Source organism: Puma concolor, chromosome C2, assembly GCF_028749965.1.
Source record: "Puma concolor isolate L17-30 chromosome C2, mPumCon1.1.hap2, whole genome shotgun sequence".
Taxonomy (NCBI): domain Eukaryota; kingdom Metazoa; phylum Chordata; class Mammalia; order Carnivora; family Felidae; genus Puma; species Puma concolor.
The window spans coordinates 148,677,391-148,691,522 of NC_141675.1; the positions used below are offsets into that span (position 1 = coordinate 148,677,391).

The 14,132-nt window shown below is 40.3% G+C and overlaps 1 protein-coding gene and 1 long non-coding RNA gene across 7 annotated transcripts in view; one reads left to right on the forward strand and one right to left on the reverse strand.

The window, feature by feature from the left end:
- Window positions 1-276: 276 nt before the first annotated feature.
- On the forward strand, window positions 277-1,027 carry LOC147577598 (uncharacterized). The gene is made up of 2 exons (XR_015240427.1): window positions 277-706; window positions 746-1,027. It is a non-coding gene; the product is annotated as an uncharacterized LOC147577598 (long non-coding RNA).
- The window catches only part of TMEM50B (transmembrane protein 50B), a 34,765-nt gene continuing 21,257 nt past the window's right edge, over window positions 625-14,132 (reverse strand). For 5 of the 6 annotated variants that reach the window (XM_025914181.2, XM_025914182.2, XM_025914184.2 and 2 more), the window contains 5 exons: window positions 12,962-13,074; window positions 11,619-11,686; window positions 10,922-11,014; window positions 7,141-7,198; window positions 625-2,092 (listed from right to left, as the gene is read on the reverse strand). In XM_025914181.2, the coding sequence (XP_025769966.1) occupies window positions 2,047-2,092; window positions 7,141-7,198; window positions 10,922-11,014; window positions 11,619-11,686; window positions 12,962-13,074 (378 nt within the window). In that variant the 3' untranslated portion in view covers window positions 625-2,046. The other variant, XM_086675884.1, reaches the window with a different exon arrangement.

A 14,132-nucleotide genomic window follows, 5' to 3' on the forward strand; every position in this document is an offset into this window, starting at 1 on the left:
CCCAGGGAGAGCTTTGTACTAAGAGAGTCGCGTGTATTTTTAAATGATTTTGAAGGACTCTACCTTTTCTAACTCACAATATCTGTAAGAGTGGATACTAACATTATCATCCCACCCTTTTTTTTAAAGTGAGTAAACAAATAGAGGAAAATTAAATGATTTGCTCACAACTACAAAACAACTTCATGGCAGAATCAAGAATAAAGAAAACAGGAGCGCCTAGGTGGCTCAGTCAGTTGAGCGTCCAGCTTCGGCTCAGGTACATGATCTCTCGGCGTGTGGGTTCGAGCCCCACGTCGGGCTCTGTGCTGACAGCTCAGAGCCTGGAGCCTGCCTCGGATTCTGGGTCTCCCTCTCTCTCTGCTCCTCCCCTGCTCGCACTCTCTCTCTCAAAAATAAATCAACGTTAAAAAAATAACGAAAACTGCCACTGTTTTCCAGTGATTTTCCAGCATGCTGTTCGTTAGCCTTCACGCTAGCATGTTACAAACAATGAGTATCACGTATTTCTCTTTATGTTCTAAAGAGAAACGGCTTCTTTGACTGGATCCACTTGAATAACCGGAAAAGGAACAAGCCAATTTTTATGGTTCGTTTTCTCCAACTGATTTAACAAGATTGGAATGGGTGAGAAGTAGTATTTATTGCTACAAGTTACAAGAGGGTGAAAACAAATAGTCTTACAATTTGTCGGAAGCAAGACAAAGTTTACTGGCATTTGGAGGAAAAGACAGCAACACGGGAGGAAATAACTAAACAAGAAGGTATCTAGACAAAGGCACAGCATTCCACAACCGCTTCATACTCTGTGCACAGGCCAGCCCTCTCAGAGAGGAGGGAGGTTAAACAAAATAAGGCTTACGTTAGGAGCTGATATTAATACCGTTACTATTATTCTGTCTTACAACAAAAGGTGCTATAAAATCCCTCTGGAGGAAGAAAAGTGCCACACAAAGCCTGTATTAACAAAGAAAAGCAAAAAAGCAATTAAGACCCAGCTATCCCTTTGACATCCCTCAGAGGAATACCCGCGGTGCAAAAGCAGCGTTTCAAACTCTGCAAAAGGAGGCTTCGACTGGAACGTGGACTTTGAGGTTAAAGATACATTTTGCAGGAAGAGTTGAGAGCTAGCGCAAAGAGACCCTTGCAGTCGGTAACTAAGTGGAGGAAAGGCCTAATTTTTCACTAGGTCGTAATCATTCTCTTTGGGAAGAAGTGCTTTATCTTGAGACGAATGATTCCGGTTTTTGTGATATGGTTCATGCTTTTAAACTGCAGTTGGGTCACGCTTGATGCTGAATTATGTAATGTCGGATAATAACAGCCTGCCAAGAGAGAACCCCATTAGATCATTGGAGCTGTTTTTACAAGAAGCATGTCGCTGGGCTCCCTTACGGCCTTTTCCCATCGGCCGTACGACACTGAGCTCGTCTGATCATGTATTATCCTTTCTCAGATAAAGTCATGTTACAGGCATTGTTTTTTGAAAGAGGATTTCAAACTAGTCCTTCAGGCATTTAAAAAATCTTCATATAAAAGTCCACTTCTTTAATACAGAAGAACAAACATTTTTCCTTTAAAAAAAAATCTCATTTTTAAGCCAAAATAACTTACAACTTGCTGAAATACCCTTTTGAACGGTTCAGTGCTTATTTCAGATACATGGAGCTGTATTTTCTGCACGTCTTCAGAAATTCAAGATACTGAAACAAAACAGTTAACTCTAAGATGACATGACGATACAATGCTGGCTCAGTGACTAGGTCAAGGTCTAAGTCTTAAGGGATTAAAAAAAAAAAACTGATACCATCCCAGCTATATAGTTTTATATTATGTACATATTAACAATCTATTCAGTGATTTAAAAAAAAGACAGAAATTTCATAAAACTATTTCAAAATTCAGAGCATAAAAGTGTAGAGAAACAAAACATGTAATATGTAATATACAGTCTATCCCATTTGGCAATGTGTAAATTATGTTGAGAGAGAAAAACTTATCTACAAATAGAACAGAACCAAAGGAAATCTGATCTAAGAAGGGCTCTCAGGTCCACAGCTCTTCAGTTCTTCCAAATTTGTAGATCAGAGTGCTAGAAAGATATTAAAATAAATCATGAGGAAAAAACACAGGGAATGAGCAACAGTGGATTCATCTTCTAAATATGCTTTGACAGGTACCTCACTCGTTCCTCTGTTATCAATTTCTAAAAATAAAGACTGCAGGGGTGCCTGCGTCGCTCAGTAGTTCAAGCGTCTGACTGCTGATTTCAGCTCAGGTCATGACCCCAGGGTCGTGGGATCGAGCCCCACCTTGAGTTCCAGGCTTGGCGTGAAGCCTATTTGGGATTCTCTCTCTCTCTCTCTCTCTCTCTCCCCCTCTCTCTGCCTCTCTCCCACTTGCATGTGCATGCTCGCTCTCTCTCAAAATAAATCAACTTAAAAAAAATAAAAATAAAAATAAAAATAAAGACTGCAATGGTGCTGGGTCTGAATGTGTTTGTTTTGTACAGCAGTTTGTTGACCTTGATGGCGAAGCTTGATTACACTTTATTAAAGCCTGGAAAGTTATTGGATAGGAAACTTGTAAGGCAAAGAGGCATTTCTTACAGTAGCAGGCATTAGGGCCCCTTTATATTGCTAGGATTCTACCACACCTGAGCTACAGTAACTGAAGAATCCTGAAACAGGCCATGCTGTAATTCTTCGTTCATTTAACATATAATTACTGTACCCTGAGGACTGGCTAGGCAGCAGGCTCTTGGCTAAGTGCCAGGAACGTATGAGTCAAAGCAAGGCAAAGCAATAATAGAGCTGAGAGCCTGAGGGAGATAATCAAATTCCAACAGAAAAAAAAAAAAAAATGCTGTAAAGGCGAGGAACCTGATACCAAGAGAGTGAATTATAAGGAGCTGACCGTTTTAGAGCCGTCAAGGTCTTCCTGAAAAAGTGGAGAGTGAGCTGAGATTTAAACGAAGAGTGGGAATGGCCTGAGCGAAGTACAGGGGAAAAAAGGAGAGGAGCAGACAGTGGGGACACTCTGGGACTATAAGGTGAGTTGTGGGCACGCTGGATGTATTGGATTTGAAGTGTCAGCCACCCAAGAGGGGAGGAGTAGGAATCTGAACACACGGTTCAGGCGTGGAGACAGCCATCTGTGACTCATCGGAATATACGCAATAACTAGAGTCCTGAGCATGAAGGAGCTCACCTAGAAAGACAAGAGGCGTGGAATGGAGCCTTAAGAAACCTCAAAAGTCAGTGGCCAGTGGGTGGAGGGCCAACGGCAAAAGGAGGCAGAGGAAGGGTAGCCAGCCACGTAAGAGCTGTACTCCGGCACTTAGAAAGACCCAGCATATGGGAAAACTGGACAGCAACATGCAGAAGAATGAACCTGGGCCACTTTCTTATACCAGACATAAAAATAAACTCAAAATGGATGAAAAACCTAAATGTAAGACAGGAAGCCATCAAAAAAAATCCTCGAGGAGAAAGCAGGCAAAAACCTCTTTGATCTTGGCCGCAGCAACTTCTTACTCAACACGTCTCCGGAGGCAAGGGAAACAAAAGCAAACATGAACTACTGGGATCCCATCAAAATAAAAAGCTTCTGCACAACGAAGGAAACTATCAGCAAAACTAAAAGGCAACCGACAGAACAGGAGAAGATATTTGCAAATGACACATCAGATAAAGCGTTAGTATCCAAAATCTATAAAGAACTTATCAAACTCAACACCCAAAAAACAAATAATCCAGTGAAGAAATGGGCAAAAGACACAAATAGACACTTCTCCAAGGAAGACATCTAGATGGCCAAGCAACACATGAAAAAACACTCAACGTCACTCATCATCAGGGAAATACAAATCAAAACCACGATAAGATACCACCTCACACCTGTCAGAATGGCTAACGTGAACAACTCAGGCAACAGATGTTGGCAAGGATGCGGAGAAAGAGGATCTCTTTTGCATTGTTGGTGGCAATGCAAGCTGGTGCAGCCACTCTGGGAAACAGTATGGAGGTTCCTCAAAAAACTAAAAATAGAACTACCCTACGACCCAGCAATTGCACTTCTAGGTATTTATCCACGGGATACAGGTGTGCTGTGTCAAAGGGACACATGCACCCCCATGTTTATAGCAGCACTATCAACAATAGCCAAAGTATGGAAAGAGCCCCACATGTCCATCGAGGGATGAATGGATAAAGAAAATGTGGTATATATATATATACAACGGAGTATACTCAGCAATCAAAAAGAATGAAATCTTGCCATTTGCAACTCCGTAGATGGAACTGGAGGGTATTATGCTAAGTGAAACTAGTCAGTCAGAGAAAGACAAAAATCATAGGACTTCACTCATATGACGACTTTAAGAGACAAAACAGATGAACCTAAGGGAAGGGAAACAAAAAGAATATAAAAACAGGGAGGCAGACAAAACAGAAGAGACTCATAAATATGAAGAACAAACTGAGGGTTACCAGAGGGGGTGTGGGAGGGGGATGGGTTAAATGGGGGAGGGGCACTAAGGAATCTACTCCTGAAATCACTGTTGCACTAGATGCTAATTTGGATAGAAAGAAAGAAAGAAAGAAAGAAAGAAAGAAAGAAAGAAAGACCCAGCACAGAGGAAGCACACGGCTGGCTGATTACCTTGCCAGGCTCTGAGCAGAACGCATAGTTGATGCAGTAGCCACAGCCCGCATGAGCACAGGCCTTTACACAGGCAAGGTTTCTGTTCGCCCGAAACTGCCCTTTCATGTGCCACAAAGGGCTGAATCTGAATTTAAATTTGATCTCTAAACACTGCCTTGAGATGTCTCCATGAAAACTTAATTGTATCCCCAGAAGGTTGCTGGTCACGTGCCAAGAAACACAGCACAAGAGAGCAGAAACTGTCAAAACATCTTTCAAAATCATGAAGGTCCAGGCCACAGCGCGGTAAGAGAGCAGAGGACGGCGATCTCCCTAAACGGAGGAAACGGGGCTGAGAGTTCAGGGAGGCCAAAGAGGTCAAAGAGCTGGAGTTTGTGAGGCAGAGCACAGACAGCTGAAGAGACAGGGAGCTGGGGAGAGGCACAGGAGGCCCCCCTGGAGTCTTCTGCTGAGTACTGATCAGTAGACGAACGTGAGCAAAGGACCCAAGAGAAGGGAAAGAACAACCCCCAGAGCTGTCACAGGGCTGGGAAGACGTTCCAATCTCCTAAGCGGAGTGGACAGCCTCACGATACACGGAGCATGAAATGTATCGCCTTAGTGAGGGGACAAATCAATCCTAGACTGGGGCTGCTCTCGTTCTGCCCACCAAAGCTTACAAAAGCAAGACTCCAAAGGGTCAAACTGTTTCCACATGACCTAACTGCACCCAGGACAAAGCTCAAAAATATTTAAAGGGATGCCAAAATATCCAGCCCCCCACCAGCTGTATGCGAAGAAGCAAACAGGAGGAAAGAGACCCAAAATGAAGAGAAAGTAGAAATAATCAATAGGAACAGACTCAGAACTGACACAAGGAGATGACCATTGAAATAAGATATAAACAGGGGCGCCTGGATGGCTCAGCTCAGTGGGTTGAGCGTCTGACTTCGGCTCAGGTCATGATCTCACGGTTCGTGAGTTCGAGCCCCACATCGGGCTCTGTGCTGACAGCTCAGAGCCTGGAGCCTGCTTTGGTTTCTGTGTCTCCCTCTGTCTCTGCCTCTCTCTCTCTGAAAAATAAACATTAAACAAATTTAAAAAAAAGAAATAGAAATAAACATACTTCGTATGTTAAAGGAGGTGAAGGAGAGCATGAGCATGTGAAGAAGAAATCCGGAAAATCAAGCTAATGGAGACGACAAACACATGTCTGAGACGAAAGATCCACTGGATGGATGGGAGGAGTAGACACTGCAGAAGAGATCAGTGAACTTCAAGACGTAACAACAGAAAGTAACCCAAATGAAACACAGAAAGAAAACAAAAACAAAAACAAAAACCCCTAAGCATTAGTGAGTGTGGGACGACTTGAGCAGCCCGACATACACGTGCCTGGAATCCAAAGAGAATGGGATGGACAGAAAAAAAATCTCTGAAGAAACCATGGCTGAATGCAAATTTGATGAACATGAAACCCACAGATCCAAGAAACTCTATGAACTCCAACAGAATAAATACGAAGAAAACTACATCACAGCACAGCATAATCAGATTCCTTAAAAACAGTGACAGAAACAAAGTCCTTCAAGGCTCAGATCTTCATGATTTTGGCAGGTGGGGGGGGGGGGATACATTTATAAATGATGCCTAAAATACCTATCTTACCTTAAGAGACATTTGTTCTGAAATGCACAGGATCTGAGCTTCATTTTAGGGTTTGTTTTTAGAAGAGTGCCCCTAAAGAATACTTTTAATATTGTTTTATTTTTATACTTACTTTTAGTTGAATTTTAAAAACTTAATTAAAAAAAATCCAATCTCCTGACCAGGTTTTGTATATGACATGCATGATATGTATTAATTCTGATTTCTTGCTGTTTTTCTAAGTTTATTTCTTTTGAGAGAGTGAGTGAGCACGCAAGCACGAGTGGGGAGGGGCAGAGAGAGGGAGAGAGAGAACCCCAGTGCAGAGCCTGACACAGGGCTCGATCTCAGGAACCATGAGATCATGACCTGAGCCAAAATCAGGAGTAAGATGCTTGACTGAGCCACCTAGGTGCCCCTGTTTTTCTTTTTTTAATAACGATTCTTGATACGTTTTTTTTTTAACAGGCTGTGGAAGCAGTAGTCTGGGTTCAAATCCCGGCTCTGCAATTACTAGCTGGGTGTCCAGTAAGCTCTGAGCCTTATTTCCTCATCCATAAAACAGGAACACCACCTGGTCCGTAAGTATTAAGTATTTAAGACACTTCAGTGGGAATTACAAAAGCAACATATATAAATCATCCATCTGAGCTCTCTGCTCATAGCAGGACCCCAATTAAATGGTTTTATGTAGGCCCTTAGACAACAGTGGAATTGTCACCTTTTAAAAGTTCTATACGCTGTAATTGATTCAAGGGATTATATGTGTTCCATTCCGTATGTTGCTCTTAAAATGACGTGACATTTCTGTCAATGTTTTAGGTGTGATCAAAAAATTAGGCAACTTACCTAAAAAATATAAGTGCATTTTGAAAAAACACAGCTAGTCCTGGATAAACATCCGTATCTGCACATTCAAAGTAAAACGGGTTAGGAGATTACAAAAGGCGAACGGCAGTAACAAAGCATCTGTGCCGTTCATAATGACGTACTCTGTATAGTATAAAATACAGCTCTCATTCATCAACTCTAAGAAACCTATAATGAAACTGAAGTAGGAGAATGCCAATCTCATTCTCCCAAAACAAAGGATTGTTCTCACTGTGGATAACGGACCGTGAACTTAATAGGTTTTCTCTTTCCCCCAAAGTTAACTGCCATGGTTTGAGCTTCACCACAAGTGCTGGGGAAGCAGCAGCTCGTCCCTTTACTTTCCAAGGTCAATACCGTGCTCTCCCCTAGCTGCGGGTTTGCTTCCCACGGTCAGCTGTCGTCCAGAAGCAGATGGTCCTCCCTCTGACTTATCATCAGGTCAACAGTCGCCTAACACTAGGTCACAATGTCTATGTCATTCCCCTCCTTTCATCTTGTCACACAGACGTTTTATCATCTCCCATTGTCACAAGAACAAGAAGGGGGACTAGTACAGGAGGTTTTAAGAGAGAAACTACATTCACATAACCTGTTACAGTATACTGTTATAAATGTTCCATTTTATTATTAGTTACTGTGGTTAATCTCTTACTGTGTCCAATTTATAAATTTTATCATAAGTACTTAAATATAGGAAAATCATAGTATATTCAGGGTTCAGTCTTATCCACAGTTTCAGGGGGTCTTGGAACCTGACCCCTGTGAATAAGGTGGCAGACTATAGAAATACCAAGCGCTAGAAAGATACACATTAAATTCTTGATGATCTTGTACACTTATTTTCTTTCATGAATTCAGGAGTTTTATTGTGCAAATATGACAGATACAAAATGCTATAAAAATATATAAAAAGATATAAAAACATTATAATTCATCATTCTGTTTTTTCACCGGATCTCCTCTGGAGGAAACAGCTACTATCTTCAAAGGAAGAGAAAAAAAATTGGAAATTACTTGAAGTTTTGTGGATTTTTAACTTTTATGAAACTGTAACTCCTGATTAAAAATATGAGAATTGATGGAAAAACCTTCAATTTTTAGCTTTCCATATCATAGCAAAAAATACAGCAGCATGGTCGAGAGCTCCAAGTCTGAGCCAGATCCCTGGATGTGAATCCTGACTCTACCAGCGACTAAATGTATGACCATGGGCAAACTAGTTACCTTTGATATGCCTTAATTTCCTCATCTGTAAAATGGGCATTTTAACAGCACCTACCCCACAGAGTGTGAGAAATGTGTGACCATGTATAGTGCTTAGAACAGTGCCTGGCCCAGAAAGTGCTATATAAATGTTAGCAGCTATTATGATTAGTAATGGTTCAAGAAAAGCTGTATGGCAAAAGATCTGAAACATGGGTTAGAAATGCTCTCTGAAGTAAAAGCATATTCAGTTTATAAACAGAAAAGTGCATATAATGCACACTGCCGTAGAAATAGAAAGATAAGATCCATAACTGAGAAATTTCTCAATGTGCACTAGTTATCTTTTTAAAATTCTTTTTAAATGTTTATTTATTATTGAGAGAGAGAAACAGAGCACGAGAGGGAGAAGGACAGAGAGAGGGAGACACAGAATCTGAAGCAGGCTCCAAATTGTCAGCACAGTGCCCGACATGGGGCTCAAACTCACGAGCCGTGAGATCATGACCTGAGCCACGCCTCAATGTGTACTAGTCCTTTAAAAATTGAGACTGAATTGGGCCACCTGGGTGACAGTCAGTTAAAGCATCCGACTTCGGCTCAGGTCATGATCCCGTGGTTCGAGAGTTTGAGCCCCACGTCGGGTTCTGTGCTGACAGCTTGGAGCCTAGAGCCTGCTTCAGATTCTGTGTGTGTGTCTCTCTCTCTGCCCCTCCCCGGCTCATGATCTGTCTCTCTGTCTCAAAAATAATAAATAGACATTAAAAAAATAATAAAATAAAAACTAAGATACGATCAACAAGGGCACAACCTTTACAAACTTAGTACTTCCCGAAACACCTTCCAGAAGTTATGATTTTTGCATATCTTCACAGTAGAAACTGTCAAGTTTCACCTGTTGCTTGAAGTAACTAAGTAGACTTTCCAAGGAAATCACTAATATCACTTAGAGTCAGGGATAAAGTGAACTTAAAACACACTTCCCTATATGATTCCATTTATATGACACAGGCAAATATACAAATACAGAAAGTAGACGAGGGGTTGCGGGGCTGGTGGAGAAGGTAATGGGGAGTGACTGCTAATGGGTGAGGGGCTTCTTTTTGGAGTGATAAAAATGTTCTAAAATTGAATTATGTAATGATAGCACAATTCTATACTAAAAACACTGAAACATATACTTTAAGTGGGTAAATTACTTGATATGCAAATTATACCTCAATAAAGCTGTTTTTAAAAAAGTGCTTTCCTTCACATGAGATTCATACTAGAACTGCATGCTCCATTAGTATTTTTAATTAACTAAAATAACACCTTTTAGATATATTTCATGAGTGGTATTATTTAAACATCAGTTAACCACTATTCTCTTGTACTGACTTATTTTGTGCCAAGGGAAAGACAAAGATTTCCAAAGATCAAACTATGAGACTTAAGGGGTCCTATCAAGAGTATTAAAAGGTTGGCTGTGGGTAAGGACAAGGAGATGTGATAGTTCAGCAAAGCAATAGATTCCAGAGGGACAGGGATCAGAAGATCAGACGATACGTTAAGTGTTACGTGTTATCTGAAACAGATTCTCGTCTTTGGAGTGAAGGGAGAGAGCCAGTGAAACAGGTTGTTCTCAACCTGATGCTTCTAGAAGCCCGTGCTGAAACTGGGTCCTGCCTTTCAACTCTACCCTAAAGGAAAGCTGTGGTGCCAGGAGTAGCCAGAAAACAGAACACCTGGGTGGAGCGAGCATGAATGTTTCCTCATAAAGACCACACGCAGGTTTTCAGGCTCGCCCCTAAAACGCTCCCTTGTCCCTATGACTGAAACATTGCGGCTGATACTGGGGTTCACACCCCTTATCTGAAATACTTGAGACAAGGTATGTTTTGGAATTCAAATTTTTTCACATTTAAGAATGGTAACATGGGGCATAAATACCACATAGCCCCCAGCTCTGTTTGGACCAGTATCCACAATCAAATAGAACCACATTTCCACGAGAAAACATCTGAATACTTATTCAATGGAATAAAACCATAAGGAGCCCCCTGTCAACTTAGGTCGGGTTTTGCTGCCAAGGTCATAAAAAGCCTTGACTTTCAGCACTCTGTGGATTTTAGAATTGTACATAAGGGACTGCGGACCTGTACAGGTTTCGCACTTTACCCAACAACTTCTGTATCTTCACACAGTCATATCTTCAAGCTAAGTGAATAGTTACACTAAATTTTACTCCAGGTAGAGTTAACAGACTAAGCCAAACCTAAAAGACATATCTGGGGGCGCCTGGGTGGCTCAGTCGGTTGAGCGTCCGACTTCAACTCAGGTCATGATCTCACAGTTCGTGGTTTTGAGCCCCACATCAGGCTCGGGGCTGACTGCTTGCTCAGAGACTGGAGCCTGCTTTGGATTCTGTGTCTCCTTGTCTCTCTGCCCCTTCCCGACTCACGCTTTGTCTCCCTCTGTCTCTCAACAATAAATAAATGTAAAAAAAAAAAATTAAAAAAATAAAAAAGACCTATCTGAATCTCTATGAAATAAAGGAGGAAGAAATACTTACTTTGGGTAACATATGCACCAAAAAGAATCCACATGGAAGCAATAAGTGACCCAAACATCAACATGAAACCAATGAACAGCCAAACACGAGCACCTGCATGAAGAACAGGCTTTATGATTTTGCTCATTTCTGCACTCTGTCCTAAGAATGCATAACACTGGAGATACTGTTAACCTAACGTATATTGTGCACGTCAAAGGCAGTCACATATTTGCATACACCTGCTGTAACAATTAACTGAATGACGATTTAAAAAAAAAACAAAAAACTGAAAGGGGTTAAGCCACACCCGGAAAGAGAAAAAAGGAACATTACCTTTCTACTGGCTAGAGAAACTAACAGCCTGGCAAACTAAACTAGGTGAACTTCTACGTAATTATATGACTAAATTGATTAACTGATTAATTAAACCCCCAAGCCATCATTAGCTTTCCAGGAAGAGTAACCTGGAATCCAAGAGCCATTGATTTTAAATAATGTTTTATTCGTGTGAACATTTATTCAGTAAACATGACTAAAATAGTACTTCTGGCAGTAACTTTAACTTTGTTAAGGATTTAAATAACACAAGCTTTTTTTCAAAGTGCATTAAAAACCTTCTGTATAATCATAACTAGTCCTATATAAAGAGACTGTTCTTTTCTGCTAATAAATCCCTCTTCTGCCAACATACATTAACGACTCGAAGGGCCTTTACCTGTTCTTCCTAAACAGCCGCTTTCATAGCTGTCACCTCTCACCTGAGCATTGGACACAGCATTTATCCTGGAACAACACAAAATCACCTAATAAGCTTTCATGCTGCTAGTATATTCACAGATATTTACATTCATTTAGAAGAGAAACATTTCCTACTTAAAGTCACTACCTGAATAACTGAACATATCTTTTAACTTCATGAATATCCTAGCGGAGAGAAATATTACATGCCTCGTATTTACCTAAACTACACCCAGAAGACAGACTTAATTTTTAGAGATTACTATCATTTGTCTCCAGAGATTACGAAAGACGGGCCAATTTTCTGATTTCTTTGACTATTTTAATTTATACATGAATGACTCAGTGTGAGTTATAGTTTAAGGTTCTCATTATAATCAAGAGTTGAGTTTCTGTGCTAAAAGTCAAGTGATGTTCTCTGAACCATTTCTCAAACTCAGACATTTGGTCTATCTGTAATTAGTAGGCCCACTTTATTCAGCTTAACATTTTTGTTAGAGTAAGGTGTGTTTATAGTAGAAATGTAGCCTTTTCTTAGCATCTTTACTGGATGTAAGTATTTCCATCTTCAGCAATTTAACTTTTATAACTCCTCACAGTATAAGGAAATTATATAATCTTAACATAGTTTTTCAAATTAATAAAAGACATCCATGGAAAGTTTCCAAACCCTTTCATGAAGTGAGATTTAACAGATAAACCCACAAATGATTTAATAAAAAAGAAAAGCCATAGAGCAGTCTCATTGGAGGCCAATCCTGCCCTTCCCCCAGCTACTGGCAAACACAGGTAAGCAACACATTAAAAAAAAATTATACTCCATGTTAAAAGTTGCACGTGTTACAATACTGAAGAACGATCCACTATGAAAAAATCTAGAAATGTAACATTTTTTATTACATCTAAGATGCCACTCATCTTTTAAGATGCACGATTATTTTTTTTCACCACCAAGAGAAAAAAGATTATCAACTGTAATTATAAGATACCACTGACTATAAGAAGCACCCTGATATTCAGATACTCAAATATAAAAAATATTCTTGGTACTGATAAGTACTAATTGACCAGTTTAACAACATTATAAGGAGAAAAATCACGCTATAACCTTTATGGGTGCTAAAATGATAGTGATTAAATCCAACACTCATTCTTGACAAAAAAATCTTAATACAATGGGGAAAAAATATATATCTTTATGTTAAAGATGGATTCGTCGCCATCGATTAAATTAAAAGGTTATCCCAGACAGCAGTAAACTATAAGGAAAAAATGTTTTTAGGAAAATGATCTTGAATTGAGAATTACCTTCATACTTACATGAAGAAAGCCAATGTGGAAAACACGCCACATGTGTGAAAGGCGTGGTTCAACTGCTCTGGCTTCGGGTACACCACAGCAGCGTCAATCATTATCCACCAACCTGTAAAAAACTTGCAAAAGAGTCCAAGGCATTAGACTAACGCTAATCCTTTGGCTTGGCATGACACTTGCTCTTTAACATTCCTGTATTCCTACAGACCATACAATATTTCTAGATTGAGCTCTGGATGTTGAAGTAGAAAAAATAAGAATCACTTGTTTACTTACTCTTGGCAGCATATGAGGTGAAGTTACCTAATCAAATCTGTGTAAGATTCTGAAGTTCTCTCAGTGCAAGATAAAGCAAAAAATTGTTACATGGGACGAATTAGCCGCTTCTTTCATCCCCCATAATTCTGTGCACGGAAGCTCTCTTAACTAACCTCTAGCTAACCAGATCCTGATTACCTGACATGTCTCATTCTCTCTAGAAAACATTCCTTTTTAATATGCCCGCGCTCTTTTGCTTCCACAAATGAGCTGTGTGCTTACCAAGGGTCAGTTTATCGTTTTAACCAATCATGTAATCTCATTAAATACTGTGTAACTGACTGAACAGGAAGGAGTAGGTCAAATGTGATGTTTCTATGTAAGCTACGCTGAAAAGACTTAGAGAAGTTGCTAAAGAATTCCACAGACATGGGGCGCCTGGGTGGCTCAGTCGGTTGAGCGTCCGACTTCAGCTCAGGTCACGATCTCGCGGTCCGTAAGTTCGAGCCCCGCGTCAGGCTCTTGGCTGATGGCTCAGAGCCTGGAGCCTGTTTCCGATTCTGTGTCTCCCTCTCTCTCTGCCCCTCCCCCGTTCATGCTCTGTCTCTCTCTGTCTCAAAAATAAATAAATGTTAAAAAAAAATTTTTTTTTAAAAAATAAAGAATTCCACAGACAAATTACTTGCAGGGAACACGACCATAAAGTACAAGAAAAGACTTAGAAGCATCACAGTTATCTTTACTTCCTGCTCTGGGTTATTATTTTTTTTTTCTATTGGACTTCAGGTGTAGAACCGTATACTGGAAGAGATAAATTTTTAAAAATGTAGTCGATACTGAAATTTGCTTCGATACTGAAATTTGCTTCAGAAATTCGGCGAGGGCAGGGCGTGATTGATGGAATGCTGAAGCAAGACCG